A 20,988-nucleotide genomic window follows, 5' to 3' on the forward strand; every position below is an offset into this window, starting at 1 on the left:
AGTAGTCCGGGTTCATGCCCGCCAAATACGGAGGATGCGGAAAGGTCAGGGAATGACCACCACATATCCCCGGAGCAATATGGCCTTAGTTGCTAATGCTCCTAAAAACCAAATAACAAACCTGTAGTACTCCTGAAAATAGATAATGCTCGAGTAGTTTATTTTCTATCTATATTTTATTTATTTATTATTATTATTTTTATTTTATTTTATATTTTTTCAGAAATCAATGCTGCAAAAACTGACAACAGGAAATTTTTCTGAGAAATTCTTTAAGGTATTTTTTGATAAAATGAAAACTGCCCAACAAGAAATTAAGTCTACTGTTACAGTAAACACTGCAGAAATTGCAGCTAGAGCAGGTGAAGAAAAAGATGGTTTAGGAAAAGATTTAGGAAAGGAAGGACGTAGAATTAAAGGTTTGCTCTTTATTGTACATAGTGTATTTAAAATTTTCCAGGAAATATAAATGATAAGAATGATAATAATAATAATTAACAAACTTCCCTATCAGCAGTTCACAAAATTACTGATGCAAAATGTATGTAAAACGGTGTAATCACAAAACTCTGTAAGATTGTTTAATTTAATAGAACTTAAAGGGGGGGGAAGGCAAATCGTAATTACAATTATTGCCCACTAAACTAGGTTAACATATTTACTTTGCCTACACTGAGATTCTTGTGTATGTGAAATTTAATATCTCTAATCTAAAAAAAATATATGCATATATTTTTTTTTTTTAGATTAAGGAAAATCTGAATCATGATGGATGGATATTTACTGTTAAGCATAAAGTGACAAAAATTGTTAAAACTAGTGTGTAACAGAGTACAAGTTGAATATATATATATGTTTCTACTTGTATATGTCCTTTATATTAACCTTTACTTGGATATTCTTCTATATTTTTATCTTTATTTGTATCTTGCTTCTGTATAAACTTCATTACCTCTTACCTGGCTCACACAGTTATGCTCATAGTTCACTAGTTATATTGTTGACTCAGTAATTCATAACAGTGCCTTAAAACTTATTCTGTAGTGCTTCAGTTATAATAAGACAATTTTATATTTGAAATTTTGCCAACTCACCTACGACCTGCAATATGTTGCTATTCTGCAGTTGATATCTGACTATTTTATTTACCATCTGCACCCTTGCATATTTAATGTGGAAACTTATCTTGAATTGACATTACTTTCTGTTCCATATTAGATACACAGTTCAGACTTATATGTCCCATTTTCGATACATTTTTATTTCCAGTTTCTCAATTCAGTCGATGTTCTTCTTTACTATTTAGCATCCAAGTATTTTGGCATTTCTAATTATATTTACTTACATCTTTTCATAATTTTTTATAAAATATTTAAATTATTCTGGCCTATCTGAGCATGTTGTTCTACATTTTCCTTTAAATTTGAGAATTCAATGAGAAGTATTAACTTCCCATTTCATATTAAATCTTTTCTCACCCTCTCTTGTAGGTCTTGTAGACAGTCATCCTTTTCTCGAAGTCCATTACATCACATTCCTGGCACACTTCTATCAAGTGCTTCATATGGACGATATACCATGAACCTGCACTATCACATTTACAAGTTCTCACTATAACATGTGCACCACTAGCACAGAAGAATGACAGATTGCTAAAACACAGGGCAATTATAATGTTTTCACTGGACAGTGTATATTATTACATTGTTTAAATCATTAGTATTTTTCATATTCTTTCAGGTTTCAGTATCTTCCTTTGTTATACTTCCAGTTTCCTTTCCTTAGTTCTTCTAGATTGGCAACCTGCACTATTAACACTTCAGCTTAATATTATGATATCAATATTCCTTATATAAATATAAATAATGTGTGGTTAGTAAAATAAATAAAGTGTCTGTGAAAATGGAAATGAAAAGTACACATGGTGCCTGAACTAAGAGAAGTTTAAGGGTTAGTCGAAAGTGGAAGTGAAGTAGTAACTACCCCTTAAACTTCTCTTAGTTCAGGCACCATGTCTACTTTTCATTTCCATTTTTACAGGCACTTTATTTATTTTACAAACCATACATTATTTATATCCTTTTGCTTCCTTTTTCTGCTTTTTTTGCTTCTTAACAGTTGTATATAACTACTATATATATATATATATATATATATATATATATATATATATATATATATACAGTGGCGAACAAAAAAACTACATCATCTTAAAAAAAGTAACATTTGTAGTGAAACATATCAGATATTGTTTGATTATAGTCATTTTGTTTGTTGCAAAGCAAAGGTATTGCATTAGATAATGCTTCTATTGCATCAGACAGTAATTGCAAGGTATTGCATCAGCCATTTGTATAAATACGGTGTTGGAAAGGTATACACGCTCATTAGTATCCTGTTTTGCAGAGGTGTAAGCATGGTTCTATATGTTCAGTTGGCACCAGGAAAAAAAGTGTAGGTGTTGCTCTGTCACAGGAAGAGCTTTCTATGTGTGCTATCACTGCTAAAATAGGCTGTCAACAGTATCCCGGCCGGGTGCTGAAATTAAAGTATAAAACTGGCGATGTGTTGAAAGACCTGGATCAGGCCATAAAAGATTGCCTTCGCCTACCCAAGATCTATATTTGAAATGGCTATGCCTTCGTAATCGGCATGCTAGTGCTCCTGATCTAAAACTGGACTTTGAGATGGCCTGGTGTTGAAACAAGTGTATGAACTATCCAAAGACACTTTCAGAATACCTATTGGCCCAAGAAGAAGCCTTTTTTGACTTAACAAATGAGGAAGAAGTGACTTGCTTGGGCAGCTAAAACACGTTTCATGGAGAAAAGAGCAATGGGACACTATCATCTTTTCTGACAAATCGAAATTCAGCCTGCATGTCTCGGATGGGAAGCGATATATCAGAAGACAAAAACTGGAAGCATATCATCCTGACTGCATAACACCAACTGTAAAGTTCCCCACCAGTCAGATGGTCTGGGGATGCATAACAAGCAAAGGGGTGGGACGAATTAAGTTTATTAATGGAACAGTGAATGCAGAAACCTACACTGCTATCTTGAAGGAATGCCTGAAACCTGTTATTAGAGATCACCACATAGATGTCCAAAATTGCATTTTTTAACAGGACTCAGCACTTTGCCACACAGCAAAATTGGTAAGTTTTATGCTATTTAGATTTAATGATGAATTTGTCTTCTTGTCTCACAAGGCTTAAAACATACACCAATGTTTTCTCTTGTTTTTTTTCTCCCTTAAGGTGCAGTTATACCTTAGAAATGCTGGCATTACAGTATTGAGCTGGCCCAGCAACAGTTCAGATTTGAACCCTATTGAAAATTGCTGGTACATAATTATTATTATTATTACTAGCCGTGTATTGCAAGGAAGCCTCAGGCTTATGCTGCACCAGCTAAAAAAAATTTCCGAGTTACCCTGAGAGAGAGAGAGAGAGAGAGAGAGAGAGAGAGAGAGAGAGAGAGAGAGAAACAGAAGGGAATCACCAAGAAAGAGAAGAATGATGATATCCAGCTCAGGACACTGGATGTGCCAAGCCCATACTCACCAGTTTTGAGCCCCTGGGGTGATGTCATCTAAAATTGCTCAGAAGAAACCAGCAAGTAAGATTCAGCTGCAGGAGAGCATTATAAGGTGTGGTACCGTGAAATTGAACAACCGTGTATCCAGAAGTTGATTAACTCTATGCCAGATCGTTGCAAAGCTGTAATTGCAGCTCGAGGAGGAACGACAAAATATTGCACACTTATTTTGCTGATTTACAGTACATAATACTATTATGTTAACTTATCATTTCAGTTTGTACACGTAAATGCAATTAAATGTATGTTTGGTTTTCATGATTGCCATTTGCATAATTTCTCCTATTTCCATTAATTACATATTTTACCCTTTGGGAAAATATTTATGGCAGTTAGGTATATCAGGTGGAGTCTTTTTATTGGATTTCATTCACAGAGATATATATCCCATCTAACAAATGCATTTCGAACATTTCCACAACCCACAATGCAGCGCAAAACACATTATTTGCAAAATTCACAAGTAATGCAGTTTATTTGTCCGCCACTGTATATATATATATATATATATATATATATAATCATCAAGAATAATGCAATAGAGAAGTTATATGCTATGGGGGGGGGGGGAAAATTAAGAATTAGATTAGATAAGATTAGATAAGACTGAATTACAATAACATGAATTATGGATCAGGGTCACTGCTATCGCAAAAGTACCTTACAGCCATAATTTATATATAAAATATTATTATTATAAAATACAGTGAGTAGATGTTTATGCATAGAAATAAACTAATGAAAATACGGTGTACCCTGGGAGCGATATACGTTGTGAACGAAGGGGGGAAGAAAGAACCGGAAAAAATAATTGTAACGATAGAAAAGTAAACCAAAGGAATTTTTTGAAGAGACGACCAAGGTGGAGATAGCATTGCAGAGTCTTTCATAATTTTGTGTATTCATCAGAGGTCATCCACCAAAATCATGAAAAAGACAGCAATGCTCTTACTTCTGTTTCCAACATGCTCTGTATGTCAAAGTACACGTGCGAAAGTCCACGTGGTAATATCAATTTTAAATTTTGAATAATATTATACCAAGTTTGCAATTACATAATGTGTTAATAAGGTATTGCATACAGAACATGGATGACCTTACAGAAGTAAGTGGAATGCTATGAAAGTAGAAAAGGCAAGGAAAATCCGAATGACAAGAACTTACTGCTACAGGCCGGACTGACAGAAAAGACTGCATCAGTGGGTTACCAGTGTATTTATGCATGGGTACTCTAGCAGCGCCTAGCGTTAGACAAATTTTGGTGTGTGTTTTTTGAAATAAAGTGGGCAGTGAAGCTACGCTAGGTTAAGTACATGATGCTCAAACTGCCCAGGATAGTTAAGAAATATAATAGCTGACAAAGTAGCGATAGAAGGCAGCTAAACTTTGTTGAGGTGAAAAATAGATTGGGTAAAGTTAGAAAAAGAGAGCCCTGATTTTGCATTCGGTAAACTAATGGCTCTCAGGACATAAGATGTAGAGGCTAGTAAAGTAGAAAGATGATTATGGTAGAAATATGTAATTGGGCTAGGGTGGTTCGGGGTTGCAAACCCGTTCCTATAGTTAGGACCCTGAACGAATGTCTGGGAGTTAGTGCACCATGTATTTAAGGTCAGTTGTGTACAAGGTGGCATAATGTAATATAGTTAAGTTAGAATATAATATAATTAAATATAAAATTTAAATAAAGTTAAGTATGAACATAATTACAAGATAATTACAAGATAAATACACTGTGATAGGCCAATTGGTGGGTACGAATTTTTCACACTGTAAAGACACCACTGAGGCCTAGTGTATTGTATTTATACTATATACATACTTGATGTGTATGGGATTAATTATATGTTGATAATGCTATTTATATTCATATCTTTTAGATTCTTGTGCCTTAATATGTTAAGGGCTTGACTGATATGATGGCGCAGATATGCTATAGGAAAAAAGGTTGTTCTTGAGTTTCTTGTATAATATCCTGATGTTATCAATGGCTGTTTCATTATTGCTGCATATGGTTGCTATTCTGTTGCATTGTGCTAGAATTAACATTGGCATGTACTTTTTTGGAAATATTTGAATTCCATTGTGTAAGGTTGACTATGCTAAAGTTGAATGCTTCACGTTTGTTGTACAGGTTGATGGAGGCTATGTCGTTCTTTAACTTAATGTCTAGATCCAAGAAATGGGCTGCAGTATCAAAGTTTGTTTTTTCCAGTACGAGTTCGTTGGGGGTACAAGTGTCCATAATCCTTGATGAAATTTGGCCAGTTGATCACTATGAGGTTATCTATATAGGATAACCTCATAGTGATCCTGTGAAAATGAGGTCTCTGACCAATATAGATATAGATTGGCTATTATGCATGAGGCTGGGCTGCCATTGGTTTGTTGATACACTGTATTACCGTCATATATAAAATTGTTGGAGATACACAAGTTCAGTATGTTGTTCCAGTAATAGGTATTGCAGGATATATAATCTTTATATTTAGCATAAATATCTTTGAGTACAGATTTTAGTTTGGTTTGATTAATACTTGTTAATAGGCTGTGGAAATCAAAGGTTTGTATATTGTTAACATTATTATTCTTCTGCAAAAATTTTAATACAGGTAGGTTGTTGCCTATGATTTTGCTGTTATGTATGTTTTTCAGCAATGGTTGCAGTAGTTGTTCAAGTGTTTTTCCAGGTTTGTGCACATAACTATTTTTGCAGGACGTTATGAATCTGAAACCTATGGGTTTTTTGTGAAATTTTGGAATGAAGTATATATAAGGTAAGCTGTAATTGTTCATGTTTAGCTTTAGTTTTTTATTGAAGGCTATGAGTTTTTTTGTAATGCTATTGCAGGCACTTGATATAGGCTTGTAAGTATTGCTGGAGTTAAGTTCAGTTGTCGAGGTATGTGCATAAAAAGATTTGCAAATAAATGCATAGTTGTTTGCTGCTTTATCTACCGGGGTGATGATGATGAAGTCTTTATGTATTTCTAGTTGTTTTTGTTTTAATTTAGCCAAGTTATGATATTTTTGCTGGTTATATATATATGAACTGGGTAATTCATAACTCATACTCACCAATTGGCCTATCACAGTGTATTTATCTTGTAATTATGTTCATACTTAACTTTATTTAAATTTTATATTTAATTATATTATATTCTAACTTAACTATATTACATTATGCCACCTTGTACACAACTGACCTTAAATACATGATGCACTAACTCCCAGACATTTGTTCAGGGTCCTAACTATAGGAACGGGTTTGCAACCCCGAGCCACCCTAGCCCAACTACATATTTCTACCATAATCATCTTTCTACTTTACTAGCTTCTACATCTTATGTCCTGTGAGCCATTAGTTTACCAAACGCGAAATCAGGACTCTGTTTTTCTAACTTTACCCAATCTATTTTTCACCTCAACAAAGTTTAGCTGCCTTCTATCGCTACTTTGTCAGCTATTATATTTCTTAACTATCCTGCGCAGTTTGAGCATCGCGTAGCTTCACTGCCCACGTTATTTCAAAAAACACACACCAAAATTTGTCTAACGCTAGGCGCTGCTAGAGTACCCATGCAAAAATACACTGGTAACCCACTGACACAGTCTTTTCTGTCAGTCCGGTCTGTAGCGGTAAGTTCTTGTTATTCGGATTTTCCTTGCCTTTGTCTTTGCTTTTTCTACTTTCATAGCATTCCGCTTACTTCTGTAAGGTCATCCATGTTCTGTATGCAATACCTTATTAACACATTATGTAATTGCAAACTTGGTATAATGTTATTCAAATTTTATTCAAAATTTAAAATTGATATTACCACGTGGACTTTCGCACGTGTACTTTGACATACAGAGCATGTCAGAAACAGAAGTAAGAGCATTGCTGTCTTTTTCATGATTTTGGTGGATGACCTCTGATGAAGACAAAATTATGAAAGACTCTGCAATGCTATCTCCACCTTGGTCGTCTCTTCAAAAAATTCATTTGGTTTCTTTTCTATCATTACAATTATTTTTTCCGGTTCCTTTCTTCCCCCCTTCTTTCACAACGTATATCGCTCCCAGGGTACACCGTATTTTCATTAGTTTATTTCTATGCATAAACATCTACTTACTGTATTTTATACTAATAATATTTTATATATATATATATATATAAATCATATCAGTCAATAAATTGTACATAGATGCTGGTGAATGGCTAGGCCTCAGTGAGGAGAACTCCATTTTGCTGATGAACAGCGTATGGCTGCAGTTGCTAAATCTGATGCACTACATAATTCTATTGGAATGAGGGGGTCTAATGTCATAATGGCCGCTAGGGCCAAATCGTACCTGAATAAAGTTGGATCTAAGTGTGTCAGCAATGAATTTCGGTATGGTCAAATCCATTTGCCACTTTCTTCTCCTGCCCGTTTGACTCCATGTGTGAATATGTTAACTTTTTCACAATATTTATGTATATATGTTTTATTTTTTTTGTATGGACTATGAGCATAATTGGAAAATATGCACAATTTAATAATAGATATTTATAACTATTAGATTAAAATATTTTACAAATATAATATTAGCTTTATGAAACCATTCTTGATAATTTTAACAGATTTTAATAGTTACCTAGTGAACATTCAGAAAATAATCCTTGAATCTGTAATTGAGGGGGGGGGGGCAGATGTTTATCAAACTAACAGGAAACTGAATGATCTTGTGATAACTGAGAGGAAAATGGAAGAGAAATTGTTAAACATAATAAAGTCACCTGGAATTAGCATTAACAAGGGCACATGATGCAAGAAAGCAAACTTATATAGCATCAGCCAAAAAAAAACAAAAAAAAAAAAAAACGCACCCCCTTCTCATTTCACCCATTCACTTGCTCCACATGTTTGTCCAGTTCTGCCTTTAATCAGTTTAAGCTATCAACTTCTACAATGACAGATGGAAGTTTGTTCCAGCAATCAACCACTCACTGGCTAAAGGCAAACTTCCACACATCTATCCTACAATTGTCTTTCCTCATTTTGAATTTATGCCCTCTCAGGCGATTATTCTGAGCAAGAGGAAGAATCACATCAGCATTGAGCATACTAAAACCATTCAAGGCTTTATACAAGCTCAATCAGATCACCCCGCAAGGTATCTAGTCTCCAGACACTGTAATTTGCAAAACTTAAGCCTATTATATATCTATCATAGGCTTCTGCGTCACCTGTTAATTTATGTGTCCCATGCATTTTTCTTCTCTGCCACATGTCTAATTAGTTCATCTGACATCCATTTAGGCCTAAATCTTGAACAATATTTCTTATTTGGTATGAAAAGCCTAGTAGCTTCCAAGATTATTTCTTTGAATGCTTCCCATTTTGAATTTGCTCTTGGCAAAATCATCAGTTGGTCTCACCATATAGAATTTAAATACTGTAGTCACCTTTATGAAAGCAAAAACCCTTCCCTTTACCCCTGATGGTAGTTACCGCTTTGAGTAAATCCCACTTCAGCACACTGTGATCACTGCCACCTATTGGTTCCTTTATCTGCAGATTCAATTCATGAAGAATCACTACTGATAATCAGGCACCTCCGTAGCCAGGTGGGAAGGAGCAGCAGTGCATAGCACACGCTTCTTGATTAGACCGGGGTTCGAGCCCGTCACCACCAAATACGGAGGATGCGGAAAGGTCAGGGAATGACCACCTCATATCCCCGGAGCAATATGGCCTTAGTTGCTAATGCTCCTGAAAACCAAATAACAATAACAACAATAACTGATAATCAGATCATGAGTATTACTCCCTCTGTTTGCCTCCCGAACATGCTGCTGCAAAAGCAATCATCCAATAAATCCACAAAAGTCTTGCTGGTATGTGTGACCAACCCACAAATTCCAGTCAATCTCTGGAAAATTACGCAAAGGAGGTAAGCAAACCCTTGGCCGTGATTATGAGAGTGTATTTAGAGTCAGGATAGGGTCTTGTGGACTGAAATGTGTGAATGTATCCCCAATTCACAAAGGGGCATTAAAGGATGACATGAGTAATTAAAACCTGTTAGCTTAACTTCTGTTCCAGGGAAAATAATGTAGTCACTGATTAATAAAGTAATGCAGGACCATCTAGACAGGAGAGCGGTTATACTTCAATCACAGAATGGATTTGTTAAGGGGAGATCTTATCTGACCAATTTGATTGGATTCTGTGGTACAGTGACAAAGGAACTGGATGCAAAAATTAATTTTGATATAGTATACTTCGATTTCAGGAAAGCGTGTGATACTTTTGCACATAAAATACTACTGTACAAATTGGAGCAGTGTGCCATGAATTTATGCTCCCAGGAAAGTTTTTGCTATGGATAATGGGATGGTTAAATGGGAGAAAACAGAGAGTGGTTATAAATACACACACTGGTCTTCGTGGACTAATATTATTAGTGGAGTCCTACGGGGTTCATTGCTGGGCCCATTGTTGTTTTCTGTATTTATTAATGATATTAATAAGAATATACTGGCCAAATGTCTTAAAATTTGCAGATGATTCAAAGGTTGGCAGGTTGGTTAATGACAATAACATATACTGCTGCATCAAGATCTAGAAAAATTAGCCAAATGGCTGCGAAATGGCAGATGAAGTTTAACATTGACAAATGCAGGATATGGCATAAGGGTAGTAGTAATCCCAGATTAACGTATCAACTGTATGGTACTACATTCAAGGTAGTGCAAAAGGTCCTGAGGATAATTGGGTAGCCTGATATGAAGTTTTCCGAGCGGTGCAGACATGCTGCCTGGACGGCTCATGGGGTCTTGTTAATGATATACAAGAATTTTCTACATAGATACGGAGGTGGTTATCCTATTGTATAAGGCAGAGGTCGAGCCACATCTTGAGTACTGCATAGGTCTGGGGACCTCATTTTAGGAAGGATGTAGAGCTGCCGGAGGGGTACAGAGCAGGGTAATGTGATTGTTCTGGGGAACAAAGGGGTACTCTTACCAAGAAAGGCTTCAATTTGAAAATTGCCGTGTCTGCAGACTAGGCACCTGCAAGGTGATATGAATGGTATGATATGATAGGAAAACTGCTAGCTTGGGGGGAGACAAAGACCAATAGATTGACAGTAGCCACTGGCAGAGGTGAAAGAGATTCTTGCACTGCTTCTATTAGAATGAGCAGAAGCCTGAAAAACAAGATGCATGGTATTTCAGAGACTGCTGGGAGCCATTGCGGTACAAGTAAACACATGGGTTGTGTTAGGGTAGCTAAGAATAGAAACAGGTGCAGGTATACTTGCATGTACACCAATGCTAGGAGTTTAGTAAATAAATTTGATGAATTTGAGGTATTGCTCAAAACATCAAAGGCAGATATTGTTGGGATATCAGAGACGTGGTGTCACACAGATATAAGGGATGCAGAACTGTAATTTGGGGAGTACAACGTCTACAGAAAGGATAGACAGGATAGGAAGGGGGGAGGGGTTATGCTATTAGTTAAGAAACACATAAAAACCAAGGAAGTGAAGCCAGTCGACATCGCTGGACAGTGCAGTGTTGAGTCAGTTTGGTGTGACATAAGCATTGGGAGATCAAAATTGAGAGTAGGAGTGTGCTATGGGCCTAATGACTCTGATGAGTATAATAAGGAACTGTACAGGGAAATAGAGTGGGCCAGTAAATCAGAGAGTCTTATAATGGGAGATTTTAATTTCCCAGATATTGACTGGAATTTGGGGGCTGGTTACTCACACACTTGGATGATTGTTTTCTACATCAGCATGTTCGGGAGGCAAGTAAAGGGAGTAATACACTTGATTTGATTATCAGCAGTGATTCTTCGTGCATTAAGAATCTGCAGATAAATGAACCACTAGGTGGCAGTGATCACAGTGTGCTGAAGTGGGATTTACTCAAAGAGGTAACTACCATTAGGGGTAAAGGGAAGGGTTATTGCTTCCGTAAAGGCGACTACAATGGATTGAGACAGTATTTAAATTCTATACAGTGGGACCAACTGATGATGTTACCAACAGCAAATTCAAAATGGGAAGCATTCAAAGAACTTATCTTGGAAGCTACTAGGCTTTACATACCAACTAAGAAATATTGTTCAAGGTTTAGGCCAAAATGGATGTCAGATGAACTAATGAGGCATATGGCAGAGAAGAAAAATGCATGGGATACTTACAAATTAACACATGACACAGAAGCCTATGATAGGTACAAGGTGATATGCAACCAAGTTACAAAGGAGGTTAGGCAGGCGAAGGCAGATTATGAGAAATCCTTGGCAAGGGATGCAAAGAAAAACAGCAAAGAGTTCTTTACTTATGTAAACTCTAGAAGGAAGGGGATGAATCAGATTGGTCCACTTGATATTGATGGGTCAACTGTTGATGATCCTGCACAGGAAGCTAACAAACTAAATGAATATTTTGCATCGACATTCACACATGAGGAGTTATTCAGCAAGGGGAATGCCAGAGGTGTATTCAACTCTAGCAGTAAGCTACAGAATCTTGAAATAACTGGGAGTAAAGTGGAGGAGAAACTGTTGAAGATAAACACAAGAAAGGCACCCGGGGTGGATGGGATCTATCCAGTTATATTAAAGGAGGCAGCAAAGGAAGTAAGAAAACCCTTAGCCATAATTATGAGAGCTTCCTTGGACTCAGGGGAGGTACCCATAGACTGGAAATGTGCAAATGTAACCCCAATTCACAAAGGAGGATCAAAGGCTGACACAAGTAATTATAGACCTGTGAGCTTAACTTCTGTTCCAGGAAAAGTAATGGAGGCACTGGTTAAAGAAGCACTGCAGGATCATTTAGACAAGACTTCAGTTATAGCTCAGACACAGCATGGTTTTGTTAAGGGGAAGTCTTGCTTGACCAACTTGATTGGATACTATGATGCAGTCACAAAAGAACTGGATTCAGGGAATAACTTTGATATTATATACTTTGATCTTAGAAAGGCTTTTGATACTGTTGCACATGGAAGACTGCTACACAAATTGGAGCAGTGTGACATTGGAGGCAAATTGCTGCTATGGATAAAGGGGTGGTTGAGGGGGAGAAGACAGAGAGTGGTAATCAATGGACACTGCTCATCGTGGACTAATGTTATTAGTGGAGTCCCTCAGAGCTGTGTTGGGTCCATTATTGTTTTCTGTATATATAAATGATATTGATGATGGTATATATCAAGCTTAATGTCTAAGTTTGCAGACGATACAAAGGTTGGCAGGGTTGTCAAGGACACTACTGACACTATGCTGCTGCAACAGGATCTGGAAAGGTTGAGCAAATGGGCTGAGAGGTGGCAAATGAAGTTTAACATTGACAAATGTAAAGTACTACATATGGGAAACAGCAACCACAGAGCAACGTATCAACTCTGTGGTACTACACTGACAGTGGTAGAGAATGAAAGGGACTTGGGGGTGGTTGTGCAGGCAGATATGAAGTTCTCTGAGCAGTGCAGACAGGCTACAAGAGTAGCTCATGGAGTATTGTCAATGATATACAGGAATTTTTCCAGCAGGGATAAGGAGGTGATTATTCCATTGTATAAGGCAATGGTCAGGCCACACCTAGAGTACTGTATACAGGTCTGGAGGCCTAATTTCAAGAAGGATGTAGAGCTGCTGGAACGAGTACAGAGAAGGGCAACAAGATTAGTGAATGGAACAAAGGGGTGCTCTTACAAAGAAAGGCTTAAGTTTTGCAAATTAAAGTGTCTGGTAACTAGGCACCAGCGAGGTGATCTGATTGAGGTGTATAAAGCCTTGAATGGTTTAAGCATGCTCAATGCTGATGAGATTCTTCCTCTAGCTCAGAGGAATCACCTGAGAGGGCATAAATTCAAATTGCGCCGACCGGGCTAGCCAGGTGGGTAAAGTGCCTGCCTGGCAACCCAACGGTCGCGGGTTCGAATCCCGCCTCGGGCTTGGATCAATGTACTGCAAAAAACTTGGGAGGTGCACTATGGCCACAGAAGCCGATGCGCCAACAACTACCAAAAAAAAAATAATAAAAAAAAAATAATAATAAATTCAAATTGAGGAAAGACAGATGTAAGATAGACATGCGGAAATTTGCCTTTAGCCAGCAGGTGGTTGGTTGGTGGAACAAACTTCCATCCCTTGTGGTGGAGGTTGATAGCCTAAATAAGCTTAAGGCTCAGCTGGACAGGTATTTTGAACGAACAGAGGGGTGAAGTGGAAGTGGGTTTTTTTTTTTTTTTTTTTTGGCTGATGCTGCATAAGCTTGCTTTCTTGCATCAAATGCCTCTACTAATGCTAATGCTAATGAATGAGGTTTAAGGCTTGAATTGCTTGAGCAGACATTGCTGATGGGATTCTTCCTATTTCTTAGACTACACTCATGAGGTGACAAATTAAAATTGAGGAAGGATGGTTGATTGCTGTAACAAGCTATCATCCATTGTTGTGGAAGTGGTTAGTTTCAATAAATTCAAGAAAGAACTAGACAAACTATTGGAGGGGATGGATAGGTGAAATGGGATTTTTTTTTTTTTGACTGTGCTGTTTAAGCTTGCTTTCTTACAAAATTTGCCGCTATTAATACTAAAATGCACTCGAGATGCTTGAGTTGAGACTGTTCCTCAAAGTCTATTACTACTTATTTCTAGCAACATAGACTTCTCTGATGGATTTAAAATAAAATTTGAAATAATTGAATTTTTGTTGTTTATTGATGTATTTAGCACAAAATTTGAGATTTTTAATAAAGTACCGAATAGACTTATGAATCTTTCCTTTGATAAATATTTTGAAAGTTTTATTTTATAAAAAATGCAATGTTATTGATAAAGTCTAGATGTTTTTTACATGCACAATTCCAAGATTTTAGATTTTTTTTTCAACTACCTAGAGTACAGTTCACTCTATTTCTAGGCTTTAAATTCTGTTTTGTGTTTTTAATTATTATTTAAAATGGTTTATTGTATCACTTCTACAGGGATGGGATACACTTAAATAGAAAGGGTGCAAGAATGTTTGCTGATGCTATCGAGGCAGTGTTAAATGGGTCGGAAAAGTGCTAGATTGGCGGGGATACAAGGACTAATAGATTAACAGTAGCCACTGGCAGAGGTGAAAGTGATTCTTGCACTGCTTCTATTGGAATGAGCAGCAACCTCGAAAATAAGATGCAGGATATTTCAGAGACTGCTGGGAATCATTGGGGTACAAGTAAACACCTAGTTTGTGTTAGGGTAGCTAAGAATAGGAACAGGTGCATGTATACTTGTGTGTACGCTAATGCTAGGAGTTTAGTAAATAAATTTGATGAATTTGAGGTATTGCTCAAAACATCAAAGGCAGATATTGTTGGGATTTCAGAGACGTGGTTTCACACAGATATAAGGAATGCAGAACTGGAATTTGGGAAGTACACTGTCTACAGAAAGGATAGACAGGATAGGAAGGGAGGAGGGGTTATGCTATTAGTTAAGTAATACATTCAAATCCAGGGAAGTGAAGCCAGTCGACATCACTGGACAGTGCAGTGTCGAGTCAGTTTGGTCTGACATAAGCATTGGGAAATCAAAATTGAGAGTAGGAGTGTGCTATAGGCCTAATGACTCTGATGAGTATAATAAGAAACTGTACAGGGAAATAGAGTAGGCCAGTAAATCAGAGAGTCTTATAATGGGGGATTTTAATTTCCCAGATATTGACTGGAATTTGGGGGCTGGTCACTCACACACTAGCAAGGCTTTTGGGGATTTATTGGATGATTGTTTTCTACATCAGCATGTTCGGGAGGGAGTAATACTCTTGGTTTGATTATCAGTAGTGATTCTTCATGCATTGAGAATTGCAGATAAAGGAACCACTAGGTGGCAGTCATAACAGTGTGCTGAAGTGGGATTTACTCAAAGAGGTAACCCTTCTCTTTACCCATTAGGGGTAAAGAGAAGGGTTATTGCTTTCGTAAAGGCGACTACAATGGACTGAGACAGTATTTAAATTCTATACAGTGGGACCAACTGATGATGTTACCAACAGCAAATTCAAAATGGGAAGCATTCAAAGAACTTATCTTGGAAGCTACTAGCCTTTACATACCAACTAAGAAATATTGTTCAAGGTTTAGGCCTAAATGGAAGTCAGATGAACTAATGAGACATATGGCAGAGAAGAAAAATGCATGGGATACATACAAATTAACACGTGACACAGAAGCCTATGGTAGATATAAGTTGATCTGTAATCAAGTTACAAAGGAGGTTAGGCAGGCGAAGGTAGATTACGAGATATCTTTGGCAAGGGATGCAAAGAAAAACAGCAAAGAATTCTTTACGTATGTAAACTCTAGAAGGAAGGGGATGAATCAGATTGGTCCACTTGATATCGATGGGTCAACTGTTGATGATGCTGCTCAGGTAGCTAACAAACTAAATGAATATTTTGCATCGACATTCACATGTGAGTAGTTATTCAGCAAAGTAAGATAGAGAATCTTGTAATCTCTGAGAGTAAAGTGGAGGCAAAATTGTTGAAGATAAACACAAGAAAGGCACCTGGGGTGGATGGGATCTATCCAGTTATATTAAAGGAGGCAGCGAAGGAAGTAAGCAAACCCTTAGCCATAATAATGAGAACTTCTTTGAACTCAGGGGGGGTACCCATGGACTGGAGATGTGCAAATGTGACCCCAATTCACAAAGGAGTAATTATAACACAAGTAATTATAGTCCTGTGAGTTTAACTTCTGTTCCTGGAAAATTAATGGAGGCACTGGTTAAAGAAGCACTGCAGGATCATCTAGACAAGACTTCAGTTATAGCTCGGACACTGCATGGTTTTGTTAAGGGGAAGTCTTGCCTGTAACCAATTTAATTGGATACTATGATGCAGTCACAAAAGAACTGGATGCAGGGAATAACTTTGGTATTATGTACTTGGATCTTAGAAAGGCTATTGATACTGTTGCACATGGAAGACTGCTGCACAAATTGGACCAGTGTGGCATTGGAGGCAAATTGCTGCTGTGGATAAAGGTGTGGTTGAGGGGGAGAAGACAGAGAGTGGTAATCAATGGGCACTGCTCATCGTGGACTAATGTTATTAGTGGAGTCCCTCAGGGTTCATTATTGGATCCATTATTGTTTTCTGTATTTATAAGTGATATCGATGATGGTATATCAAGCTTAATGTCCACGTTTGCAGACGATACAAAGGTTGGCAGGGTTGTCAAGGACACTACTGACACTAAGCTGCTGCAACAGGATCTGGAAAGGTTGAGCAGATGGGCTGAGAGGTGGCAAATGAAGTTTAACATTGACAAATGTAAAGTACTACATATGGGAAACAGCAACCCCATAGCAACGTATCAACTCTGTGGTACTACACTTACAGTGATAGAGAATGAAAAGGACCTGGGGGTGGTTGTGCAGGCAGATATGAAGTTCTCTGAGCAGTGCAGACGGGCTGCAAGAGTAGCTCATGGTGTATTGTCAATGATATATAGGAATTTTTCTAGCAGGGATAAGGAGGTGATTATTCCCTTGTATAAGGCAATGGTCAGACCACACCTAGAGTACTGTATACAGGCCTGGAAGCCTCATTTCAAGAAGGATGTAGAGCTGCTGGAATGAGTACAGAGAAGGGCAACAAGAGTAGTGAATGGAACAAAGGGGTGCCCTCACGAAGAAAGACTTAAGTTTTGCAAATTACAGTGTCTGGAGACTAGGCTCCAGCGAGGTGATCTGATAGAGGTGTATAAAGCCTTGAATGGTTTGAGTATGCTCAATGCTGATGGGATTCTCCCTCTTGCTCAGAATAATCATCTGCGAGGGCATAAATTCAAATTGAGGAAAGACAGATGTAGGATAGATGTGCGGAAATTTGCCTTTAGCCAGCAGGTGGTTGGTTGGTGGAACAGACTTCCATCCCTTGTCGTGGAAATTGATAGCCTAAATAAGTTTAAGGCTCAGCTGGACAGTTATTTCGAACGAACAGAGGGGTGAAGTGGTTATTTTTTTTTTTTATTTATTTATTTTATTTTATTTTATTTATTTATTTTTTTTGGCTAATGCTGCATAAGCTTGCTTTCTTGCATCAAATTCCTCTACTAATGCTAATTTATTTATTTGAAGAAAGAAAACATATTATGATGGAATCACCAGTTATAGTGGAGAATTGTAATAAACAGGAAATCTGTATTTCCTGTTTATAATGTTTGAGAAAAATAAATAGGCAATAAAAATGCTGAAATAAATAAATTTAACTGGCTGTAGTGATATGGAAACCAAGAAATATTTATTTATTTATTTATTTTTTTTTTTTGTAGTAGTTGGTGCATCGACTTCTGTGTCCATAATGCACCTCCCAAGGCTTTTGCAGTACTTTGATCCAATCCCGAGGCGTGATACGAACCCGCGACCTTTGGGTTGCCAGGCAGGCACTTTACCCACCCGGCTAGCCTGGTCAGCTATCTTAAGAGTGAAATATCACTAGAATAATCCAATAGTAAAAATTAAATGAATAATTGTCATAGTTGTATTCTCAGTAGGAGGAGAAACACACACACACACACACACACACACACACATGAATTATGGGCTAGAGCAATTGAATTTTAGTTTTTGAATTATTACTAAGCAAATAGAATTACATTTAATAGTATTGGTGTCCTCAGAATTTTTTACATGCTAAGCAGAAATCTAAACTAAAGAAGTGTACGTTAGTTAAGAAAAGTAGAAATTACCTCTCTGTGATGTCTTGTAGAATACTTCTGTCCATGTGTAATGCAGAAGTGTAAGTGTGTACTGCCGAGGTTTCGTGAGCTGAGCGATTTTATAAATTTGAAAATGGAAAAGAATAATAACTTTTTTTTTTATATTTTATGTTTATAGTGCTTTTATTTTTTTAGTTGAATCAATGTTTGGTTCATTAAAAATAACAGGTGTAAAAAAAATATTTTTAAATTTTAAGATTTTTCTTTAAAAAAAAGTACATTTAATAAGCATTGCAATCCATTGGTGAAGTACACCACCGCTTGACCTTTTGGTCAAGCAGTGGTGTACTTCTAGCACAATTCAGAAACTTTTCTTCAGAAATAAAGAAGAAAATTTGAGGTCCAACAGACCAATGGCAATCTTTGTTACAGTTGGTAGTGCTCCTGCTGATGACCGGTTAGTTACATCATCACTTCCCACGAAGCATCCATTCTCTTATTACAAAGTATATTTCTCATTTTCATCTGAATATATTTCCAGTTTCCCTTGCAGTTGAATTACCCAATAAGACTACCTGCTGTGGTACCAGAGCATTCTGCACTGAAAGATCCAGTCCTGGGGCTAGACTCAAGTGTTTCCTACCACAGAACTAGAAATTTTAGTCTCTCTTGATCCATCAGTCTGATTTTTCTCTAGTACATTAACTCATTTTCTCAGGGACTCAGTCTCGCTTAACAGTACACAAAGTTTTAATTTAATGTTTTTTTTTTTTTTTTCACTCCCTGCATCTTGCACTCAGAAATGAAGCTCCAAAGTTCTGCACTCACATGACAATGAATGCAAAGAAAAAAGTATTAACTCGCTCACAGCCATTCTCTGATCATCACAATATTTCCCCTGTCAGTCAGAAAGTCCTGTGACATGCTGTACTTACCTTTTTTAGTTTAATAGCAAAATAAATTACTACTCATTGTTACCTCTAAAAATGTTTAACTTTTAAAATTATAAAAATATTATAGCATAATAAAACTAAAATTTAGTTCTATTAATTTTTATCAAAGTAAAGTAAGTACACTCAACTCTTTATCAAAGTGTTGTGTGCCAAAGTAGGTACACTTAATGTCATCTATTTTTGAAGCCAAAACTAAGATTAATGCTCCTAAGGATGACTGTAGTTATGTACAATACAATAAAAATAAAAAAAAAGCTCACCTTATAATCCTGCTAGCTTAAATTCCATATGGAAGGTGGAAACTAAGAGAACTGATGGGCAGGAACCATGGAAAATTGTAATCCCTACGAAGTGTACATAATTGTAGTGAATATACACTGAGTGATCACTGAATTATGACTACCCCTATGAAAACTGAATGCGACCTGTTGACCACATGAGGTATAAAAGTGTGGAGTTAATCGACCTACATAGCATAGATAAGGTGTCAGTAGTTTAGTAGCCACTACTCTATTTTCGAAATGGCTGAACTGGTGGGGTGTTCGAGAGCCGCCGTAGTTAAAGTATACCAGGACGGGCGTCAAAATGACCAACAACGACCCTGCAGCAAAGCTGCAAAGGTCAGCAAAAGGTTATGTTTAGAGCTGAACGCCAGATCTAACAACTCGTACAGGCGAACAACAGACTCAGCAATGTTGAAGAGTTGACTACCCAATACAACATGGGCCAACCCAGAACAATATCTGGCATGACCATGAATCACATGCTCGCATGTATGGGCTATACCAGCAGATTATCCCTACAGCATCCTCTCCTAACCAAGGTTCATTGGTGTAAAATTGGTGCGAAGAGCATGCAAGTTGTACGTTAGAAGACTGAAAAAAAGTATGCTGGTCGGATGAGTCACATTATTACTCCACACCATGGATGGTCATGTGCGGATTTGGCATCAACAAAATGAGGCTTGATCCATCATGCATGGTATCAAAAGTGCAGGCCAGTGGAGGCAGTTGTCTGGTATGGGCCATGTTTCACTGGCAGGAACTTTTACCCCCGGTGCATGTAGAATGTATAAGTGGTCTCCTCTATCGTCAACTGCTTGCTGACTGTGTACACCCCACTACGTTACACTTTTTCCTGAATGGCGATGGTGTTTTCCAAGATGACAATGTGCCAAGCCATCAGGCACTTGTTGTGCAGGAATGGTTTGAGGATTACAGTTCTGACTTCCAGCATATCAATTGGCCTCTGAAATCCCCCAATATCATCCCATAGAGCACTTGTGGGATACTATGGAAAGGTATATTGGGCATCTGGATATACCAATCACCTCTATACCTGCATTGCAACCACATTACACACAGCTTGGTTGGCCATACCTCCCGAACGCTTCTGACATCTTGTTGAATCAATGTCTTGTTGGATAGCTGCTGTACTGAGGGAAAAAGGGCCTACGAAGTATTAGGTAGGTGGTCATAATTCAGTGATCACTTAGTGTATATCATCATTAAAAGGTGGGGGGGGAACCTTAAAAGTAAAACGGTAAGAAAGGCACAGGCATTTTTAAGTCATCATCATCATTGCCCAATTACCATATAAGGATGTGCGCAGAAAGAACATGGATTTTTAAAGCCATGTGAACTGAGAGTGAGAGAGAGCACATACCAGATTGGTCACTGATTAACTTTGTCTAAGTGCCAGATTTCAGGAAATTTGACACG

General features: G+C 37.4%; 1 protein-coding gene across 1 annotated transcript in view; it reads left to right on the forward strand.

The window, feature by feature from the left end:
- Positions 1–20,988, forward strand: part of Itpr (Inositol 1,4,5,-trisphosphate receptor) — a 1,293,714-nt gene that overhangs the window by 893,677 nt on the left and 379,049 nt on the right. The window contains exon 39 of the mRNA XM_090387283.1: positions 224–419. Coding sequence (XP_090243409.1) covers positions 224–419 — 196 coding nt within the window. The remainder of the gene's footprint in view (positions 1–223; positions 420–20,988) is intronic.

This window comes from Mastigoproctus giganteus, chromosome 13 (genome assembly GCF_048544385.1).
Source record: "Mastigoproctus giganteus isolate SK-2022 chromosome 13, ASM4854438v1, whole genome shotgun sequence".
In the NCBI taxonomy this organism is placed as follows: Eukaryota; Metazoa; Arthropoda; class Arachnida; order Uropygi; family Thelyphonidae; genus Mastigoproctus; species Mastigoproctus giganteus.